At 34.3% G+C, this 22814-nt stretch overlaps 1 protein-coding gene across 2 annotated transcripts; it reads left to right on the top strand.

Annotated features, from left to right (window-relative positions):
- The first annotated feature begins 1460 nt into the window (after nucleotides 1-1460).
- On the top strand, nucleotides 1461-22791 carry LOC126838735 (putative mediator of RNA polymerase II transcription subunit 26). Of its 2 annotated transcripts, XM_050573399.1 has the most exons (6): nucleotides 1462-1566; nucleotides 19187-19244; nucleotides 20370-20430; nucleotides 20518-20675; nucleotides 20750-20885; nucleotides 20959-22791. In XM_050573399.1, exons 3-6 carry the CDS (start codon nucleotides 20376-20378, stop codon nucleotides 22716-22718), a joined length of 2109 nt encoding a protein of 702 aa, XP_050429356.1. In that variant the 5' UTR covers nucleotides 1462-1566; nucleotides 19187-19244; nucleotides 20370-20375; the 3' UTR covers nucleotides 22719-22791. The 2 variants fall into 2 exon arrangements, with proteins under 2 accessions (XP_050429354.1, XP_050429356.1); XM_050573397.1 differs by lacking the exon at nucleotides 19187-19244 and having other exon boundaries at nucleotides 1461-1566.
- Nucleotides 22792-22814: the final 23 nt, after the last annotated feature.

The raw sequence follows: 22814 nt of genomic DNA, 5'->3' as shown, positions 1-22814 counted from the left end.
TAACATTTGTTCCTATATTCATCAATACATATAATTTTAATTTCCAACGATTGTATTAAAAGGAACGGGCGTTGCCGTAATACTTGCCGATATTTTTAATTTGTTTAACTTCAATATTAAACAATTAAACTATAGTGATCCAAAAATGTTAGTCATTGCTCATAACATTATATATGAAGAGAAGAAACCTTAACTTCTTATTAGGTACAACAAGGATTTATACTTAAACCAAAGTATTTATAAAATGTAGACTTTTTGAACTTAATATTAATGTGATTTTCTGTGTGTAACCGGCATAAACTAAGATACTTTCCAGTAATCGCAAACTGTCGAATCTGAGATAGATTTCGTGGCATGTTCCATTAGTATTCTCTTGGAAAATTAATTATTTCATTCTAACAAAAATAAAGGTATATGACCAACACAGTTTTAAATTATACATAAGAATTTTTTTTTTGAGATTGAAACATCATAAATTGCCAACAAACATCGTTGTGTGTGGGAAACGGATTCAGGGATGTCGTTGAAATATATTGAGAGTCTATTCACTAAGAGTATAATAACTTGTTCAGAAATTTTAGAGAAAACTTACAGAATCGTTTCAATGTTAGCACGCTGTATGTAGGTAGTCAACATTGTAATTTGGTCGTAAGCGGCAACAACAAAGTACCCAAACAAATTCAAGACGCTCATATTTTAGAACTCAGAAGTATTAAGTGAGTGATTCCGGTTACAAATGTAAAAAATAATATTTTGTCACTTTCTTATCTTATTATAATATTATTTTTTCAAGTATTATTATATAAGACTTTATTCTTATTCAATGTCATTCGTGACACGTCTTGCACCAAACCACAGCTGATATAATACAATATTTATAATGCAAAAGCTTAGGTCACGGGTAAAGACATTTATTAAGTCTACACATACGAGTATATTTGTTCATACTGGATATAATGTATCGTATTGTGGTATGCGTATCAAAAGTAATGGTAAGATGAGTATTTGTTTTTTTTTTTAAATTTCCGTCACAATAAGCTGTCAAACAAGCTTAATATTAAAAACGATCCGTTCTAAGCTTGGACACACGGATCTCACGGATGTAATCGATGGTTTTTCAGTGATTAGAGCAGCGATTGTACACGAAAATACACTCGGACAAGCTAGCTAATAACGTATGCATAACAATAATACTATCATCCGTCAGTTAGGTAACGATGAGCAAGACAAAAATATGCGTACAATATAATAATAATAATGTTGTAATAATATTAATAACGTTGTTGGACGTGTATAGTGCAGTATAATATGCACATTAGACGATATTATTATGCTGATGGTGACGGTCGGCGGTTTTGGAGGTAAGGCCAGATGGAAATCAAGTTGTTATGGTGGGAACGGACGACGGCCAAGAAGAAGAAGAAGAAAAAGAGAAGAAGGAACCCTTGTGTGCTCATCACTTTTACCCGCGGTCCGACGGTCTTCAGTACGTGCGCGCTGCCGGGTGAGTTTACAAATGCAAAACCGCTGACCAAAACAAGGATTTATACTTATAAGTATTATCAGGTATGATTAATAAACTTTTTTATCGGATACTTAAAAATTAGATATAATATTCCGTTTGTTTTTTTTAAATTTGTATTTCACTTGCATTTCCTATAGCACCGCTACAAGCTCAGAGTGTGTCGATAGCGCTGCGAGTTTCTATTTCAAACAATAATTTTGAACACTACCGGTCCACATTATTATTAGTTTGTTTCCAAGTTTGATAATCTGAAAATCCATAATAGACAGTCCAGTAGAGACGAGCTGGTTCGCTGTGTTAAAATCGCTATGGTTTTCCCTGACTGACAGCATTGAATATGGTTACCCAATAAGTTGCACAATTATCATTAATCTTATTTTAAAGCGCGATGGGATTACGGGTGCATTGGATGTGCAAAAAAATAATAAAAAGAAGGGTACCTAAACGTGTCTTGTCCGAATAACATTACCCAATAAAATATATATTGTAATATTATGTGTTATGTCATCGGTACATACGTTATGCTGAGTTGATTACCGGTCAAACGGGACCCAAAAAATGCTGCATATATTATCATATTGTACTGGGATGATGTGATGACGAACCGCAAAGAAACGGTCGATGTCATCCGATGCCAAAAGCAAAAAAAAATTCTTGTTTTTTACGCATTGGAATAATATTTTTATAATAACGATATTATGGTGTGCCATAAATCTGAAACGTTCACCTTTTATCTGCTCGTGTGTATTGGCCACCGGTTTATTTTTTTTTTAAATATTTTTTACTATGCCGTTCGCGGAAGAGCCGACACTCGTCCTGATGAATTTATTCAGCGTCCAAGACCGATTGTGCATATCATTATTAAGTCACTTAGAAATTAGAATCTTAACGTGTGACCGTTTTTCTTATGTGTGTGTGTGAAATAAAATTAATAATTTCGTTTAATGGGAGTATGCGCGTGCACAAGAAAGTCGTAGAACAAACAACAATTACTTTGTTATGAAGATTTAGTTCCCATAAAATGGTACACGCCTCGATCGACCTATTAATCCGAGTTAAAAGAAGGAAACAACATAATAATAATAATAATAATAATAATATAAAATAAAAGAATTTAAAATTGCTGATATAATTGCTAGTAAAATTTGAAACGAAAAAACTAATCTAACGACCGATGACAATAACGAATTAAAAGATTTTCTCTGAATGGAGTTATAACATAAACGATTATAATATAATTATGTGAAAGAGCCTAAATGCCACCAACGTAACTGTTTCCTGACCAATACATAATTTTTGATGACACTGTTTATAATGATTAAAACGGCTCTTATGCAATATTCTTTAAAACATTTTGTAATTATGTACAATTTTTTTAAAATATTTTTTATGACCCGAAACTCCGGTTTTCGTTTTTTAACCGTCTCTTCATCTCGCGAAGAGTATATTATATATTATACATGTCAATAGCTAAAAACAATAACAACCTAATATTGTTATCAAAGCGTTGACTTGGTGTTTACACATAACTATCAATCACAATCGGCTACACAACAAAACCTTGCGCAACGGAATCTTTTAGTATTTTTTTTAATAATGAATTACAATATTACTTAGTCAATTTCATAAAACTAGTTATTACTCATTCACTTTAATTCCTTTACCGGTTCTGAATCACCCACTAACAGCTTATAAAATGTAATACATGGTTCTTTGTGTTACTTGGTTTTAACCCGAATCTATTAGGCTGTAAAATGTACAAAACATAAAACACCTTAGCTGACGTTCATATACAATTTTAGCTTGTTTTTATACACTTCTTAAGGGGCCTCTACACTAGTATTTATTAAGGCGCATTGTATAGGCAACTTTTCTCTAAATTTAACATAAAGTTAAAATTTTTAAACGTTTGTCTTACTATAGAAAAGAAGGATCTATTTAGATATTTATTTTTTTTCAACTTTTATCGTTAAAAATAAAAAAACAAAAGCCACTAAGTAAGTACATCCTATTTTTTAAGAAGTTCGGTATAGACATTTTCTGGTGTTAACATAAATCTTTAAGAACGCAAAAGCTTAAGCAAAATTGCTATCAGCACAGTAGCTAACAAAATTGTATATTTTAACGTGCATCGCAGTCTTTACTCAAAAGCAACTTGCATACAAGTACTGTTTTACAAGTAGAAATTTCGAAAACAGTTGGATAAAAAATAGTACTTAACTTTAAAAAAAAAAGAGCGTGGCTTTAAATTGGTTACATAATTTGTTTTGTTAACATGAACAAATTGCACTAAAATTTTAGTTTCGTTTCTTCACTTTTTAAGGAATCATCAAAAATATATTGTTTTACTAAAATCATGTAGACTCTACACTCTGTGTAGAGTGTAGACCGATGGCTCATAATGCCAACCTGTGTTTTTACATGATAAATTGGCATCATCTTATGTATTCTATATGCAAGAAGTGCATACCTAATAGGGGATAAACAGTTTGTTTGCACACAAAAAATGACGGCCGCCGGGTCGTGGGTTCTGGCTTCTTTGGAAATAAATCTCAAGCGCTGTAGTGCAATAAAAAAAATATTAAACATAATAACATAATATTATTATAATATACATTGGGCTTTCGGGTTTGTAGCCAATATAAATCTTCACGATCGCCTTCGTCTCGTGCCTCAGCGAAATTGCTCAACCCGACGACACAACCAAAAAAAAAAAAATGGTTTTATATATTATATATACAGTCTGTGTTGCTTGTATAGAGATGTACGTGAGAGCTCTTCGTTGCGACACCGGGTAGACTACTATAGTAATAATAACAATGTTATATTATACCCTAGGTTTTATTGTACCTGCTTCACTGCCAGCGATAATAAGAAGCCCGGGGCTTTATTAAAAGAAACGTATAAACTAATAAGCAACGGTGATTACATTAAGCACACGAGTATATAATGTATATTGACACTATGTATATAACTGTGGCGAGTTTATAATTTACCACATGAACAACCACTGAACGCAAACCTCACCGAGTGGTTTGTTATAACTTATATGTATTTGTTTACTCAATGCACACATCTGTAACATAATTTTAGGCGTTCTGGAACATTTGCTTTATTTTCAATAATTCGCATAGGTGTGCTAAAAAGGTGGAGAAATTAAAAAACACGAGGCTAGTAGAATTAAATGTATTCGTATGAGGTTGAGACCTGTTGTGTGTCAGAAAGGTGTCGTTAAAGATAGTAGTGCCTTTTTTTCATAAAATTCAATTATGTTATCAGGCCAGCATCAACTGACTTTGAGTTCTGAATACGGAGTATGAGGAATGCAAAGAACATGATAGTAGGTGAAATAAGAGTATTAAGACGAATAGGTAATTTGAAACTAGCTTAGACATTTTAATTTGGCTAACTTAAATCCATGTATCCATGCTTGGTTTTTGGTAGTATCAACTAGGAAACGATTGGATTACACAAAAAGGCTTTTCCTTTTGGTCGTTTTCCTGATAAACGAGGAAGTTTAAGTGTATTTTACTATAGCTTAACGTGTAAATTAAATTGTATTAGTTACTTTAAAAAAAATGTAGTAAATCATGAAAATATATTCTTTAATAATTACCATAGGTATCCTATGTATGAGGGAAGAAAGTGGACATAATTGGGCCGGTCATTTTTGTTTTGCACTATTGTAACGAAAACTAGAATGATACCATTGGTGCATACTGAGGTACTTATCTGGTGTCTGGTAACTGGTATCTAAATTTGCAAAAATGATTGTATAGTAGTAATAATAAAAACAAAAAGTAACGTGTGTCAGAAAGTCACTAATTACGGTCTAATGGTATGACTCGACAAGTTTTTCGCGACGAGCCTCACCGGCCGGGTTACATCAATGTATATCAACACATACAAAAAAAAAAAAAACACGAAGCGTTTACTTTCTTCCGGTAAGACCCCGGACGGCAGTCATTAAGAATAATAGCCGAGCAGACTACACGAAGGCGACGGTGACAGCGACGAAGAAGAAGAGAAAGCATACGCCCATATGTGCCGGGCCGTGTACAACACGGGTTTTGTACAAGAGGGTCACGACGCGGTTGCAGGAGGTCACGGCCCGCACGCCGCGGTGGCTGTGTATATCATATTAACGTGTGTAGTATTTTTTAACCTGTTGGTATTTGCGGAGGTGTAGACAACCGCACACATTAATGTTTTATGGACTTTTATCAGAACATCGGCGCAAAGTGTCGGGACGCGGCTACCAAAGTTCTGTAATCCGTCGAAATCGAAAGTCGATAGGGGTCACAATAGGTGGCGTCCGCTGGAAAGATCAATAAAGAAAATGAAAAACGCATTTGACTGGCCGGCCAAAATAGTTGCATAATATATTTATATATGAGTCGTTAATTCCGCGTATGAGACAGGAAAGCTTGTTCAGAGTTCATAACATTCCGTCGTACAGAGAACACCTATATATTGAGTTTTATAATGTAATATTCTTCTCGTAAAACCACTATAAACCGCACAGTGTCGCGCCTTTCTGCTCTAAAAAGTTCACTTATGTTTTTCATATCACAGTTTCCACCTACCCAATATTACTCGAGATTACAACTATTCAAATATTTCACTAACTTTCGATGGCTGATGATCTAGATTATTGTTGATATTTCAACGTAGGTGTTTATAGAAAGAATGATGATCGTTTTTACAAATTTACACCTAATACCTATTTTACACCTACATAGAATTTCATGACTTGCAAACTTTGTTGCATTTACTAACGTTTGGTTGAACAACTGACAATCAAACAATAATTTATACAATTGACCCTCACCTAACGTTATAATAAGTTTACTGATACTGAGTTAAATTAAAAATGTACAGTAAAAAATACTATTCACTATTGTCAACTATGAAATTTTTTTCTCAATATTGTATAATACTCAAGTATAATGCCAGTATTGTTGTAGAAAAATAGAAATAATCTAATTTATTATTAGTGATTCGATAACCGTATATTAGCTACCAGCTTACAAGCTTACACATATGAACGCCACCGGATATATACTTCTCAAGAAAACATTATTTGTATATTATTTTATAAGAGAAACCTAGAAAGTTCATCAGTTCATTGAAAGTGTATCTCATGATATGTTTGTGTGGTAGGCAACTCAGGTTTATTTTACATATTATTAATAGCTTCCTCGAACTCATACATACATAAGCGAGAACCGAGAGGGATAATTTTGTGTCGTTAATACGGTTTGTTATTATTATTACTAACATTTTTGCCTTGTGTAGGTGTATATAATATGTGCTCAAGTACCGGCTAGGTTACCGGTCATCTCGTTCCGGATGTTAAATAACTACAGTCCAAAGACATACACCTGTAATAATATTATGTTATTATAGGTTATTATTGAAAATTAAACTAACAACTGGTCGATTCAAAACGGCTACCGATGTGTAACTGCCAGTCACCATTAAAATTATTGTGCGCGGTAAATGGGCTTGTAATAGTGTCCTAGTACTTCCAACGGTTTCGGCATGGCTTAAAGTATTAACTACTAACGGTCATTCGTAGACGTCTGTCGGGATAAGGATCGGGTATTACCTGACTTATAGGACAGGTCAATTGCTTGAAATTTACTGCTACAAACGAGATAAACAAAGTACGGCATTACATATCATAACCGCATAGCTTAGGCCGTGTCGTGTCAAACAGATTAAAGAGAAGATAGTGATAAAAAAGTGACGTTTAATGGTGATAATAACATAGGTAGACACGGCAGCTGCTTTCGCTATGAGGTGTTGGACTTTTAAGTATGACCGAATGAGTTTTTTTATGTAACAACGCCGAGGTAAAAGCAAACAATAATTCAAAAAAATAAAAAGCATTAACGCATGACAAAATAAAATATCATATTATATATAATGTATTAGTTATTACTTGAACGAGCATGGATGTATCAATGTATCATTTGTGAATAGCATGGAACTATATAATGTAGTTAATTTTTCAACACACATCATTATATATTTTTTGTTTATTTGAAATCGAAACTCCGGAAGAAAATACCTAATAACACATATTATAACACTCGCGTGGTTAAAGCCAGATACATTTTTCACTTAAATTACTTTTAAATTGTTTTTATTATTCATTTACACTCACAAAAAAAAATAACACATTGAGGTCGGGCCCCACTGCATTATGAGATTGGGGAGGTCTTTCAAGAATTTTTAAAAACGAAAGTGAAATAAATTAAAAACACTTTGAAACAACGCTTCTATGCAAATATATAGATGGTTAAGACTATTAAATAAAAGTAATTTTATGGACAAATGACGATAAATGTTTATAAATGTTTAATCGTGTTATTTTATTCTTTGTTTGTCGTCAAAAAATTACATAATAATAGAACAAATCATTTTAGGGTGATATTCTCAATTTTCAAGGGGAAAGAATGAGCTGTCTTTACTTTCGTGGATGATTTCTGATTTATAAACTTACTACTTAAACAAATCGGGAAAGTAGTTGAAAAGTCATCAGCGGGTCTAAGCTTAACAATAATAACATATTTGTTAAAACAATATTTTCTTAGCTCTGCGTCGAATCTAAAATGGCAAATGGGAATAGTAAAGTATATTCTGATTCTTCTTTCCTTATTCTAAACATATGGAGTTTTCAGTTTTTCTCTATCTGTCACCACTTCATCTTCACCTTACACGTATATTTATAATAAGTAATAACGGTTTTTGGTTTAACGTGTTTAAACAATTAGCTGCACTTGTTTACTAAGTCTAGTTACTTAGTTATATAATTATTACTAATATAACCTAACCTATAATTACCCTATTCATATTAGTTGATGTTACAAATTACTACTTAGATTTTTTTTCTCAGCTATATACATACAAATTATTAATTAAGTTAGCTCTTTTCACTGTAAAATTAATGTATCATTACAATACTGACCTTGAACTACGATTGAATTGATTATATTAGCTAAGAAGATATTAATTGTACAATGATTTTTATTCGAAAGCAGAAACAGGTATTACTATTTTAGCGATTTAACGACGCGTTTATTTAAATTTTGCATACTATTATACAATTGATAAAATTATGGAAGTCAAGAAGCGCGTTAACTTAAGGTAGTTTGTGACGTCCTTATAGGTGTGTTATTATTGTGGAGTCATATTTTAGCCGCATTTCGCTTAACGAGTGAGGCGGTGTTGGGTAATGTAAACTTATTAATAATTATTTCCATAATACCTATCTTATGAGAGATTCTGTCGGTGTTAGCAGTTTCACTGTCATAATATGGTCAGAAACGCTATAATAAGCGCTTCGGTATGTGTTCTAGTGTGTATATTAATCCGTCGGGTAATTTGTCCGAATAATAGGTTCGTGAAATTTCTCAGGCAAATACAAGTACATAATAATAAACATACCATGGGACTAGACGATTACGTTGGTAACAACAATTACTGTTTGACATAATAAGCGTTTGTGATTAATCTGCGGGAACACCTCGGACCGACTGCCCTCGAGCTGGTCGGGTAGTGCACATTCAATAGGCGTTGACTGAGCGTACCTAAACAAATATAGTTTTGGGCTTGTAGTAAGTAACTGGGTTTACAATAATTATTAAGTTCCACGCATCTCACACTGCACACATCGGCATAAAGTTGTTTAATAGTGTAGTGTAGGTTATTCAGTATTACAAATTATCCAAGGTAATTTTTTTTTATATAATTTTAAATAACAAACGGTTTGTAGGCTTATAGTAGCATACCCAGAGGATAAAAGGGTTGTATGAACGTTATACAGATTGTCTAAAAAAATTTAAAGATTTTTAAAGAAATTAAGTTTGACTTTATTTATTTAAAAGTCAGATGCATTATCAGGTTCTAATAAATAAATTTGTGTGTTTTAACTTTAAGTTAAGAGGCCTCTACACTAGCATTTATGAAGGTGGATTGTATAGAAAAATGTATAATATTTTTTTTGCTTACTAATATTGGTACCTAACATTTTCTACCCTTGTCTATTGTCCAAAACATTTTGCTGATTATGACATAGAAGGTTTATAATATTCTCTTTTATATGGGAATTTATAAAAGCATTGCAAATACTTAGGGTTCAAATAGGCACTTAACCTACAAATTATAACAAATTTAGTTTCATTTACAAAACATTAGTTGTATCAGTGACACCAACACATTATAGTTGCCCTTACCTAACATTATTATTATTGCGCATAACTTTTTTTATAGACCGGGAATAGGTTTAAGTCCTAGTTCGGTCGCCTGTGGGGAAAATGGTAGTGCCTTTTTCTAGTCCAAAGAGAGAGACCACCCGCATAACCATTAAGTTGTGTTAATCGAATTATTATTTATGTAATTATATTTTTAATAAACAACACTATTTTTTCAATAAAGTCAACAACACAAAGTTCGTTGCCACTTTTTTCCCACCAATTATTGTTTTATCCCAATAAAAATAAACTACAAATCTAAAAAAAAAAAAATAGAAGATGATACTATACACTTTTATTGACGATACATACTGTGAGCTGTTCGTCTCGGTACTAATAATTTTTTACACGTTGGAAAAGTCATAGATGTATTCATAATTTTTATTAAAGAAATGTATCCACTCCTTAACGGTTGAAATAATATACTTAGAATGCATGAAAACTAAGTGCAGGTGATGCACGCGATTTATTCTGATTTTTTTTTATCATTTACTGCTTTAATGTCCATGTACGTTGCATGTATGACATATTTCTCATATGCTTGGGTCGTGCCGTAGGTAAAGGTTTTACCGTAGTGCGTTTACGAATGATTCGTGTCTTGTACTGGCGGTAGGTATAATATAATACACTGTACATGACATTAATGAGCTCTAATTACGCGAAAGACTATCACAGCGGTGTCATCATCGTGAGTATATTAAATGCATTGCTAAGTTAATGGGAACAATTGAGAGCGTGTCATCATTGTGTGCATATAGTCTCTTAAATCCGTCGTCTAAACCTTACAGCCGACCTTCCTTTCTCTGTCCCGTAACCATTGCAGTGCCATCGACACCAGCACGCATGCACAATCACTCACAAGTCCGGTCACAGGTACTTACTATTGTATATATTTTTTTATTATTGCGGCATACGCGTCAATTTAGAGTGGAAAAAACCGGTCGCCAAAAATAAATTACAACCGTTTTAATTGCTTCTTAAAGTTTTTCACTGTATTTGTTTTGCACAACGACAACAGTCGACCTCCGACGACGGGTCAACTTCGCTATGTAAGGTCCCCGACCGGAAAGGAATCACCATAGATCTCGCATAAAAAACATATATATATATATATAAATCGTTTGCGGTTTGATTGAGGCGATAACTATGTTAGTGTATAACGGTTCCCTATTAATTTTGGAATGAATAGATAAACATATAAATTGACTGCCGCACCGTTTTAAAAGAACCACAGTGATTAAGTAAAAACAACTCTTTGGGTGGTATCTATAATATGTGCTGAAAACGGAATTCATACGACGTCCAAATGCATTGTGTAACTCATATTAATAAGAAGTTATACCATTCATATTAGAGAGTTGACGCCTTCGCTCGAACGATTAAAAACAGAAATATAAAACTTAACTTGAGGTTTCATTTCCAAATAACAGATACTAAATTACAAAGAAAAAAACCATAATACGTTTAATATAAAAATTCCAATATGGATGTCATAGAGGTTATACTTTCTAATTATAATTGAAATAGGTGAGATAATCGGTCACTCGAAAACATTATTTTTTCTTGGTGGTATCAATTATCAGCAACAATTTGCTATTCTCGCCTAGAACAATTTTCTGACTCCATGTACTTTTGTTATATTGTTTTATTGGGAAATATTTGAGTAATATTTAATTTTATACGAGAGGTTTTTAATGAAAGGTCATTGAATGTGTTATTTTGATAGTGATATCAATTTATGAATCCTTATTACTGAACTATTCTATAGTAATAACTCGAATTGATTATTTTTCTTCGTATCCTCTCTTATGAATCGTGAGACAACAAGTCCTGAACTCGACATATTGTTATGAAATCACTGAATACCGGATTTGTCGTCGAGCAAGGTGTTAAAAATATAGCGAGAATTACCCATTTGGGAATGCTTACGATTAAGATATTAAACCCGTGACGAATCAATAACATGCTTGACGAGTACGTGATGGTGGATTGTTGGTTTTTCTCACGCCAAATGACCGCGAATGAAACATAATTATAATTTTATATAAAAAAAGTTGGTTTGCTTTGAATGCTCAAACAAGAACACAGGATTGTACGTATTCTGTATAAACCAACTCGTGGGATCTCGTGTTGGGACGGCATCTGAAATGACGATACGGTCTAATTTCCATTTTTTCCACTTGAACTGTAATATTATAATTATTGAGTGTTCCGGTGTCGTGTGACTCCACTTATTGGCTCTGTGGTCCAGGTGTTTTCAGGAGACGGTTTCGAATCATGCTCAAGTCGCCTAGACCTATTGAATGGCTAAAGGGAACGAAATTATAATAAATAAATAATAATATGTATTGGCTGGCCCAAGTCGTGACGGCAATCATCTCCTCGGCGGAGCAATGACAACCGTGGTGTGGCAGAAGTGGTGCCGTTAATGACTGTTTGGCGACTTGTACACCTTATAATTTTGTCTGTATAGCGCTTTGACATGCCGCGATAATAGTAATAATTATTATCATTGTCTTAGAAGTGCCTATTTCGAGTAGAACAATAAAGATGAACGACGCCCGACTAAATCATACCAAACGGCGTGATCGGCCTTGATACATATTATATTTATGGGTATTGCTTTTCGTGACGGACAAGCGCGTTAAAGGTCAATTGAGAGCTATGGGAGTGAACCGCCGTTCCCATTAAAATGTTTAATAACCGCTGTTATTTTGTTTATGCATACCGTGTATGTTTTTATTTTTTTTGTTACCTTAAGCATAAGGTTTATTATAACAAAAATGCGATTGGTATTCGCACGATAACATGTAAACCGTGATGGTGGCGGCCCCGGGGTGAAGGCCGGACGGATACCCCAGTTCGTCGAGTCCTTCGCGTGAATCCTCTTTAGAAGAATATGCATATTAATAATGATTTTTTTTAGTTTTTATCTCATACATATATATGTGTACTTAATGTGGGAATCCATTGGGCAACCGTCGACGGCAAAACAGATTTCATAACGTTTAAATTATATTATGTTGTGTGTATATAATATATTATATATATTTTTATATGCAAGTGCCACCCCACGTTTTCCTTACCTCGCAGTTCACACGTCTATTGTTGCAGTGAAAGTGACGATTTTATTATTATTTTTCAACTATATTCTAGCCGCGGCTACCGAAAAGCTTTCGGTCTTGACAAAATATGGACAATAATCAAACCGTATAATTTATAATTGTCGTATTATACCACAAAGTAAAAATATATATAAAGCTGTAACATCATAATGCTCTGTACTCAGCGACGAAGTAATCAAGAAGGCGAGCGACAGTGTGACCATTTTAAATAAAAATAATACTTTTTTTTATAAATTGTTGAACACTGTACAATATAATCCTTATCAACTATACAGATCAATCGATTAATTTAAATTTCATATGATATTATAACTGCTAAGTCATGGTTTGTATTACACGGTTACAATAGTGAAACAAATTAAAAATATGTACTAGAGAAATGTAATTTCATCATTCTGATCACACTGCAGCTCGCCTTTTCACTTACTTCATAATATTTTACTTATTGCGACCCTCTGTATCATACTCTCTTTATACCTACGCGGTGCTTCTAATGTAAATACTACACTACTGTTATTGATAGTTTAATGATAGATGGGTGATAACCATTCGTCGAGATTGGAAAGCGTGAGGATACATACATACGTTTTCGACCACGCTGAACGGTGCAATAAAACACAACCTTAATAGTATATTAAGTATCTTAAAAGTTGTACAAGTCGTTATTGGCCGTTCCTGTGTAGGTAAGTACCGTTTTTGGTACAGGCGAAAGGGGTGCCTCGCTGATTGCTTTGTCGGTGAAAATTCGCGTGGTATTTTCAGAATGTATTATGTTCGTTGGAAAGGCGTCGAAAAGATCAACGCCTAAGACGTGTTGTCGGGTTGTGTGTACCTATTCTGGTTATTAGAAAGGCAGTTTCTGATGATTAATTTATTTTCAAACGCGCGCTTACGCTTATGCGGCGTAGGTGAGCGCGCCGGAAAAGACGTCTTAAGCATGATCTTGACGTGACAGCGTACGCATATGGTATATGTATGTATATTCCCACCGTGATGACTACCTTCAAAGATCATCATTAATCATTTTCTGTAAGTACAGAGTCAAACCTAATTTAAAGCTGCTCCGGTAAGACAGCAAAACGGGTACATCCACTCGTGAACTTCACCTAAAGTGTGGCCTGTGATCAAGTCACTTTATTTCAGTAACACTTGTAACTCACCAAGATACTAGCTACTCAAACAAAAAATAAGTAATTAAATAACCCCACTATTCTTTATGAATAACAGCTAATACGTTAAACCCCTAATGATTCACCTGTAACTCAATGACAACTGGGATAGGGCAGTTTGAGTAAATATATCTTCAATATTTTTTTAATAAACGGGAAATCATTAATGTTAAACGAGTAAAAGCTGTTTACACCAGTTGGCTTGTTTAATACGGAATAACCTATAGTTTCAGTATTCTTTTAAGCTACCTACTCTTATAAATTGTATCAAAATTGATGTTGCAAAACGTCAGAAAAGTATTGTCTATTGAATTAAACTAAAAATGTATTACTATTTCGTTGGAAAAAATTGTACTTACATTTTACATTATCTAATTCGTTTCAAGTTACTCCACCTTGCCCTATTAAACTTATCTAGATGTCACAGAGCAAAAGAAAAATGTACAACGTAAACCGGAATATTATAAATAGATCTGAACACACATCTAGAAATAACGAATTTCAGCTCTACCAGTTAGCGATTTAGTTTATTATTTTACGTAGGTATAAAAGTATCTTTAAACAGTTAAATAAAAATAAATTTGTTAATTCAAATGAACTACTGATAAGACAAAAGAATTTTTTAAAAATATTTTTAGTTTTATATTATAAACGTTAAATTTGCATTGCCACACGATTAGCTCAAGTCAGCGTCCATATTATTTTGTATGTGATACTTGCGCAGTAATAATTATTGTTATAAATGGCCAATGGGATCCAAAAAATGTAGGACCTTAACTTTAAGAGAACGCCACATCTTTGTCAACGCCTACAGCGACTGTTGCGATATCTTGATTAGATTTCAAGTTTAAATTACTTGAATTGAGAAACAAAAACCGCAGCCCAGACCGATCCTATTTTGGCGCCGATGAATAAATAATACTGTTTTCGATCGATGTGGTCGGACTATTCTAGAAGACATCTCTGACCTAATGTACAAATAATAATTATTACCATTGGATATTATGTTTAAATATTACACAATTAATCATATTTTCATAAGCAGTCCGGCCGTTCCTAGAACTACTTAATAACAGAGTGTCATCGTGATTTTCTGCATGAAGTATTATTTACATATTATTACTATCATGGTTCACATGGCTGAACTATAATTATTATTGTTATGATTTGAAAGCACACATATATGTATAGGATGAAAAAACAAGGCAGAACCACTGAATAATATCGTTATTGGCATAGGCGGAATCCAGATAAATATGACAAATTGTTGCGTACTAAAAAGATTAATATATTACATGTTTTCAATGACCTCGAGGTTAACTGTTTATGGGGAAATATAATATTTAAGGAATATTAGAACAAGAACGCTTATTTGCCAAAAAAAAAAGGTTTAAAAGTATTTTTCTACTTTATGTCTACTCCTCCGGAATTTCATTCCAAGAGTTTTATCACCATTTAGAAAAGAAAACTTAGTACAGACCATACTAATAATTATCATTAGCGTAGCACGGTGTAAACCTCGTTCTGTTGTATCTGTTATTATAATGGGGATAATAATAATAGTAATTAATATTCCCATATAATTACAGACTGCGCGCCGTAGATGAAGAAACGCTGTCGTTAACGAAAACAACAGTATTTACACCTATTTTAATGTCTTAAGAGATTGACCGGTTATACCGACTAATCGGCGGTCATAATATTTTACTGGTCAATAATGACACTTGATGAACGACAATATAGACTAGCAAAGAAATAATATACAATTTTTAGCCGCCATTTTTGCGTGGGCACATAATGCACGGTTCAATAGACCTGACCGGCGGTAACGTTTGACTCGATGGATCCGCCACGGGTGAAAGTGCAAACGTTGTTGCAACCGTTCTGTGCAAATACAATATGCCTACACACTTATGCCATTTACCGACAATAATAATTATTGAGCTATATTGTAAGATTCCTACGCACCATTGTGAAGACGTGTCCGGATTAATATAAATAAACCACTACCGACGCCCAACCGATTTGCTCCAATTAGTCGCTTGCCAATAAAAGCCGGACGAAATTAGGTTATTGAGACGTTGCACATCTTTATCGTTATTATGATTTTATGATATTATTATGCAAGCTTCTTTGTTCACAGCATTTTTTCGAAATAACAACAATTCTTGAAAAAAAAAACAAAATTGACATGACACGAGTTTGGTATTTTGAGGTGGATGAGCAAAATCGTAGGGGCGAATTCTTTAACCTTGTCACGCCTGCAAATCAAGGGTTCACCTTAAACCTATGTAAGGCATATTTGACCATCATGACAGTTCTTACCAGTTTAGCATACACAATTGATATATTAGTTTGAATGATAATGAATAGTTGTCGAAAGGCGTATCCGGGGAAAGTAAAAGTACTATGGCCATTCCCGAAAATTGTAAACATTGTCAACAACTAAAGGATAAAAGACCTCTAGGTCAAATTATTAAAAGTTTCAATTTTTATAGGATGTTTTGAGCTCAATATTTAGCTACCTCGCTATCTGTATTCAAAAGATATATTTTCTATACGTAGAATTACTAAAGCGAACGGTCAACCGTTGTGGATTTTGAACGAATTACATAAATAGCAATATGTGATCATGTCTCGAGCTCCCTATAGGGTATTTAAATATGAATTTCGTCACAACTGATCGAAGAGGCCACGTTAATTGATAATAGTTATCTTAGAAGCTGCATATGTACAGTGTACACAGATGGGTTGACAGAGAGACACACTCGCATCATCAATCAAACGGGGAATGGTCGTGCAACGCCGTATTGATTTTCAGAACATTCATTCGCGTTAATTGGACCTTTCTAAACGCGACGATTCCATTGTGCACTACCATCCTATAACTCTTGTTCCTATAGATCTAGCAAGTCTATATGATTGCATACTTATTAAATTTATGTAGAGAAAATATACTCTAAGACGATGTGTGTGTAAAGAATCATCAGTGGTGCCGAAAACTTGATTGGACGGATAGGTCATAGGCCAGTGATAAGTTTAATATAATATTATGTAATATAATAATAATAAATTATTTATTACAGTACATATTGGGAAACCATTAAAAAAAAACCTTATTTTTATTGTAAAATCAAAACTAAATTGATGTATGCCGAAAAAAGTGTATGACATAATTCATTATTAAATTTCAAAATAATATCTTCACAGCATCGCATTAAATAGTAGTTGGACATTACCAATTATTATAATCAAAAGATGCGCCGATGCGTATCTGACATCGTTAAAATTTCCAGTTTCTCTCATTATTTAGTGTAAAATACTAAGAGCCACTAGTTAAAAAGTAAAATATTAAACAAAAAAAATATAATTTCTACCGGTATGTCGTTGAGGGACGAGGGTATTTCTAGACTAAAAACTATTTTTAGCAATGTATATTGGTAAAACTACTAAAGACTACAAGAGCGAAATCACTTAAGAAATCTTTTCGTTGTATATATTAACATAGATTTTACAATAGTAAAATTCATTTAAAACGCCCAAAATACTAAACATGTTTGCTTTAAACAAGTTATTAAAAAAAACATTCAAGTCATAAAAAAAAAAATTCCAAACTATTAAAATTACTTATCCTACTGCATTTATTATAACCTATATCGACCTATTTGATAATGAATAAGCGTGATACGCGGTTCATACTGGATTTTAAATTCTTGGCAATCTCATAAATATTACATTAATTTATCTGTTTTCCCAGTTAACAAAAACGTTATTTTCAAGAATCGGTACTAACGGCGGTATGGACTTTTTGAAATTGAGTCGTGCTCGGGGGCATTTGTTCGTCGATCAACGGCCTTACTGGTATTCAGAATGAAGGCTAAAATGTAAAAGGACGAACGTCTCCCTTTCGTTGGCATGTTTTTCCTTTATCCGAGCAAATCGTTGCCGTGAAGTTATTGGAATTTCGCTTTCTTCGACTTGGTGCTCGACGTAACCACGGTTCCACGGTTTCCTGTGTGGTGGTGCCCGTCCTAATCCAGCGGGGGTCGAGTCGAGTCGTGACCGCACCGGTTGTTCTCACGGCAATCCTCGGTATATCGTGATGCCTACTCCTTTCCCTTACAGTTGAATAATAATAATATTACCGATAGACATGGAACATAAGAAATAATAATAATCGATAACTGGATCTTGGTCGGGCCCGCACGCTGATTATTATTTCCATTTGGGAAACGAATAAAATACAAACATCCAAACCGCGGATCCGCTATACCGGTATATTTATATTGCGGTGTGTTAGGCAACTGCGATTCTTATCCACGAACCGATGCTCCGGCGTGCGAATCCTTTTAAAAAAAAAAATCTAGGTCGCAATCACAATTACAGTAAGACAAAACAACTGACGGCACACATTCGATTTCCTTGGCGCGATTACCCGTAAATCCGTCGCAATACAACAATTGTTATGTCCATTGTTTACATATGCGCATTAACCGCGGCTCCATTTAAATGCAATATAAATACCATAGACTTAGCAGTAGTTTTTTTTAGGTTCAACTTAAGTTATATTACACTTTTTGTAGCTACAATTTTTTTACAGGAGAACTTTGCAAAAGTGATCATTTAGGATTTTAATATTTTACATTCTTGATTTTTTAAAAAAACATGTAGGTTTTGTAATTAAAATGAAAAAAAAATTGATGTTGATAACTTTAAGAGCTTGTTGTGAATTGGAAAAAAACAAAATGCTACACACTTATTGTGAGATATTTGACTTAGCTTTGCGGAAGTTCAAAGAAATCTGTTTTTAACGTTTTAGACCAAAAAACCTAAAAAAAATTCGACTTTTTAAGGTGGTTAGATTATAATTCTGTAAAAAGATACGAGTGCTTTGTTTATATTACTATTTACTAAGTTATGTAAGAAATGGGTTTTTAAATTTTTTATTTAAAAAAATTGTTTTTTAACATTGAAAACTTTTTTAATTTGATTGGTTTAATTACAAGAAACTGGATTTTTTAATGAAAATCGGTTTTCTACATAACCTAGGAAAATAGCAAAAACACTTGAATTTTTTTACAGAGTTAAATTTTGTAATTTTTTCAGGTTCTTAGGTCTGAAATACCACCAAAAAGAAAGAGCTTGCCAAGAAGATACAAAATATGTAATTAAAAAATTCAAAATAAATTATTTAAGTTTTTACAATTAAAAATATTGTCAATTTTAATTAAATTTTTCTCTAGCCACGCGATTTCTGAAACCGAAGACCGGGTTTGGTTTTTTATGGTTTTATTAGAATCATCATAGAAGTGCAGTGTAGAGTTTCAGGACTTTATCTGGTATAGTTTATTTACTACAGAGTCTTTAAAGTTGTATTTCATAAAAATACATTGATTTCCCCTAAATTTTCATACTTATCGAACTAATTTCTTAATGGAGTATTACTTACTCCATAAACTAAGATCAAGAAAGCCTACAGCCGACCCCGATTTTGCAAGCTTTTTTTTTGTTATTATTCTCGATAAAAGTCTCAATTTAAAGTGACATTAAATTCTAGCATGATTATACTTCTTTTATTCACTAACTGTAAAGAAAACAATCTTTAGATCATATTATTTGACAGTCAAATTAGTTATACCTCGTATATAATATTTAAAATTAGTAACTCGAGAGCTCGCCGATTACCGATTTTATATCTGGAGAGGCATCATCTAAGATAATTTTTGACGACCAAGTCCAAATTGACCTTTATCTATTATTGCCGGTTATGTCGTAGGGTGGGCGACCGTGACATTTGCCGCGCCTGTCAGAATTCCAAACAGCGCATCGTGTTAGATTATCCCTCGTTAACACCGCAAGAACTAAACGACCACTCTGCCGCAGAAACAGATAAGAGTCATACAAAGTGAAAGCTCAACGGTTTCATAACAAATCAAATCGGCATTAGTCAAAAACAAAAATACAGAAATGGTGGTTAAACACTACGAGGATGTGCGACATGTTATTTTCATTGCATAATGAACACTCGTACGTTCCATTGTAGTTATGCAACAACTGAGCATTATCGACAGCGGCGTTAATAATTCCCTTAAACATATTCCTTATCTCGGTGCAGTTGTTAATAATCATTTCTTTTTTGTGTATGCGTATAAGCGACTGCCGACTACGGTTGCATCATTATAGCCGGGTTAGGCGCCTATGGGCTCTAGGTCATAGGTAAAATATCTGTAAGAGGAGCGTCTTACCTTTCACCTTTTTAACGATACGGATTATTTTACATTTGTTTCAGATATATATGTTATCCAACATGACCACCATCAGAGTTTGGGCGATCGTCACGCTGTTTGCCTGTAATACATATTATATTTTATTTACGCATATTATTAACTGTTCAATTATAATATTTTAAACGTTTTATATCGTATTTCACTAATCAGGTACGGCTTACGGCCAAAGGAGACCACCGAATTACCAGCAGAACGAAATGCCGACCACTAGTTTTAGCTGCAAAGATAAAATCGTAGGCGGATACTATTCGGACCCAGAAACAGATTGTCAAATGTTCCACGTCTGTGTCAATGTCGCCGGCGTCGGAGTGAGTACAAACGATTGGACTTTATCGTCGTGTCTTGTATGTGTTATAAAAAATAATAAAAATTGTTTTTTTAGGTCCAAGACTTCAGATTCCTTTGTCCGAACAACACAGCGTTCGACCAAGAAAACCAGATATGTGACGACTGGTACAATATCGATTGCGAAGCTGCCACGTTGTACTACAGTGACAATTTTGATTTGTACAGACTGGGTAAGGGTTCGAGGAATAAAAATATTGGTATGCGTGACCACAGGTCATTACAATATTTCTTTTCGTTTCGCAGGTGCTGGATCTCCGAGCCTATCGGCTAAAGTCACGCCGATTCCATTGGGCCCTTCTAGCGCATCGCCAAAGACTCAGAGCCCGCCTAAACCCAAGAAGCCGCTGCTGTCTTCCCCGGTCAACAACGCTGTGTCTGAACACGATGACGATTACTATTTGCAAAGGAGCGATTCGACGGACAGCAAACTGCAACATGACTTGTTGCGCGGCAGTAGCTCAGGAAATTTCTTTAGCAACAAAAATCGCGGCCTGGAAGACGACGACTACGACGACACTAGAGTAGCGTCTTCAAAGGACGACGTGAAGAAAACACAAAAAACCAGAAAGCAATTGACAGGAAGAAAACCTGTTGAACGTATATCCACCACAACAACCACCACCACCACCACCACCACTACAGGCTCTCCGTCGAGCACGACTACATTGAGGCAACAAAACTATAGACCAACCACCTATCGAAGCAAAGACCGCGGTCGCATTAATTACAAGACTTATCTGGACAAACAAGCCAAAACGGACGATTACGAATTTCAGAAAATAAAGACTGTTCAATCCAGTACTATTGCACCGATCAGTAATACTTTCCAAACTACACAATTCAACAACAACGCGTATACACAACCCCCTCAAGTGAATAACTTCAACCAAGCCAGAAACATTGACAGTCAACGCACTTTCTCCAGTGTCAATCAATTTCAATCAGCCAAAATTAGTACGCAACCACCGAAAAATAATTTCCAAGGAAATAATTACTTTGCCAAAGTTCAAACTAGCAGTGCTCCTCAAATTCAGAATTTCCAACAATCAAATAATGTGAATCAAGCATTCCAAAATGTCAATAATCAAAACCAAGGACTCAGCAATAATGTATACCAAGGTTACTCAACCACAAATCAGCCATTTACGACTAATCAAATAAATCAGGGTTTCTCCTCGAATAACTTCAACCAAGGCTTCCAGCCAAACAATAACTTCAACCAAGGCTTCCAGCCAAATAATAACTTCAACCAAGGGTTCCAGTCAAACAATAACTTTAACCAAAATTTCCAATTCAACAAAGTCGCTGCTTCACCTTCAACCCAAATTTCTAACCAAAACCCGACTACTAAAGTCTACCAAACAAATGCGTACCAAGGCAATCAGCTCCCGAGTTCTACCGTCAAATACAGTCAGCTGCCAGTTTCAAACTTCAACCAACAGCAGCCAGCTGTTAATTTTTTCCAACCTTCGACCCAGTTCAGCTCTAACGTGTATCAAACATCGCAAGCGTCCACCCAATTCCAACCGACAACGGAACATTTTTCTAAAGACTACAAAGCGAAATTCGACCCATACAACAGCTACCAAAGGGCCAACGAAGAACCCGGCGAAACGTTGAGGACCGCGCAGAGCACAAACTTGAGACCCAGCGATTTGAACGCCTTATTTCAACCCAAACCGAAAACTATTAACGCTACGCTTTCGGTCGGATTCAATTTCAATCGAAATGATGGCGGTGTCGCAAAATCCACAGTTATCGTTACATCTCCAACCACGCAAAAACCCAGGCCATTCTCAGTGACTACACCGATTCCAAGCACAACCACCACCACTACCACCACCCCCTCCTCCACCACCACTACTGTTCTTCCTTTGAAAAACAATAAAGACTCCAAGGATTCGTCTTATGATTATGCATATTACGACGATAGCAATCATAATGAATACGAAGACAACTTTGGTGAAGATTTCGCTAGAACTAAAACCTTAAAAAAAGCATAAATATTAAATATTAACATAAGTCATACAAATAATGTAATGTAAGTTGTTGTAAATAAATTATACGTTTTTTTTATGTGTGTAAACATTTCAATTCAA

This window comes from Adelges cooleyi, unplaced genomic scaffold (assembly GCF_023614345.1).
Source record: "Adelges cooleyi isolate 19-005CV unplaced genomic scaffold, UGA_ACOO_1.1 ACOO_flye_CR_arks_rails_tigmint_CR_PRNA_30, whole genome shotgun sequence".
NCBI lineage: Eukaryota > Metazoa > Arthropoda > Insecta > Hemiptera > Adelgidae > Adelges > Adelges cooleyi.
Note: the sequence above shows the minus strand (reverse complement) of the source record. Positions and strands in the feature narration are given on the sequence as shown.

What these genes read in the sequence shown, in the direction of transcription:
- LOC126838735 (XM_050573397.1), top strand. Translation starts at nt 20,376, where the DNA reads ATGTTATCCAACATGACCACCATCAGAGTTTGGGCGATCGTCACGCTG. An exon ending in GATCGTCACGCTGTTTGCCT is followed by an intron (nt 20,431 to 20,517) that starts GTAATACATATT and finishes TTCACTAATCAG; the next exon opens with GTACGGCTTACGGCCAAAGG. An exon ending in TTTTGATTTGTACAGACTGG is followed by an intron (nt 20,886 to 20,958) that starts GTAAGGGTTCGA and finishes TTCGTTTCGCAG; the next exon opens with GTGCTGGATCTCCGAGCCTA.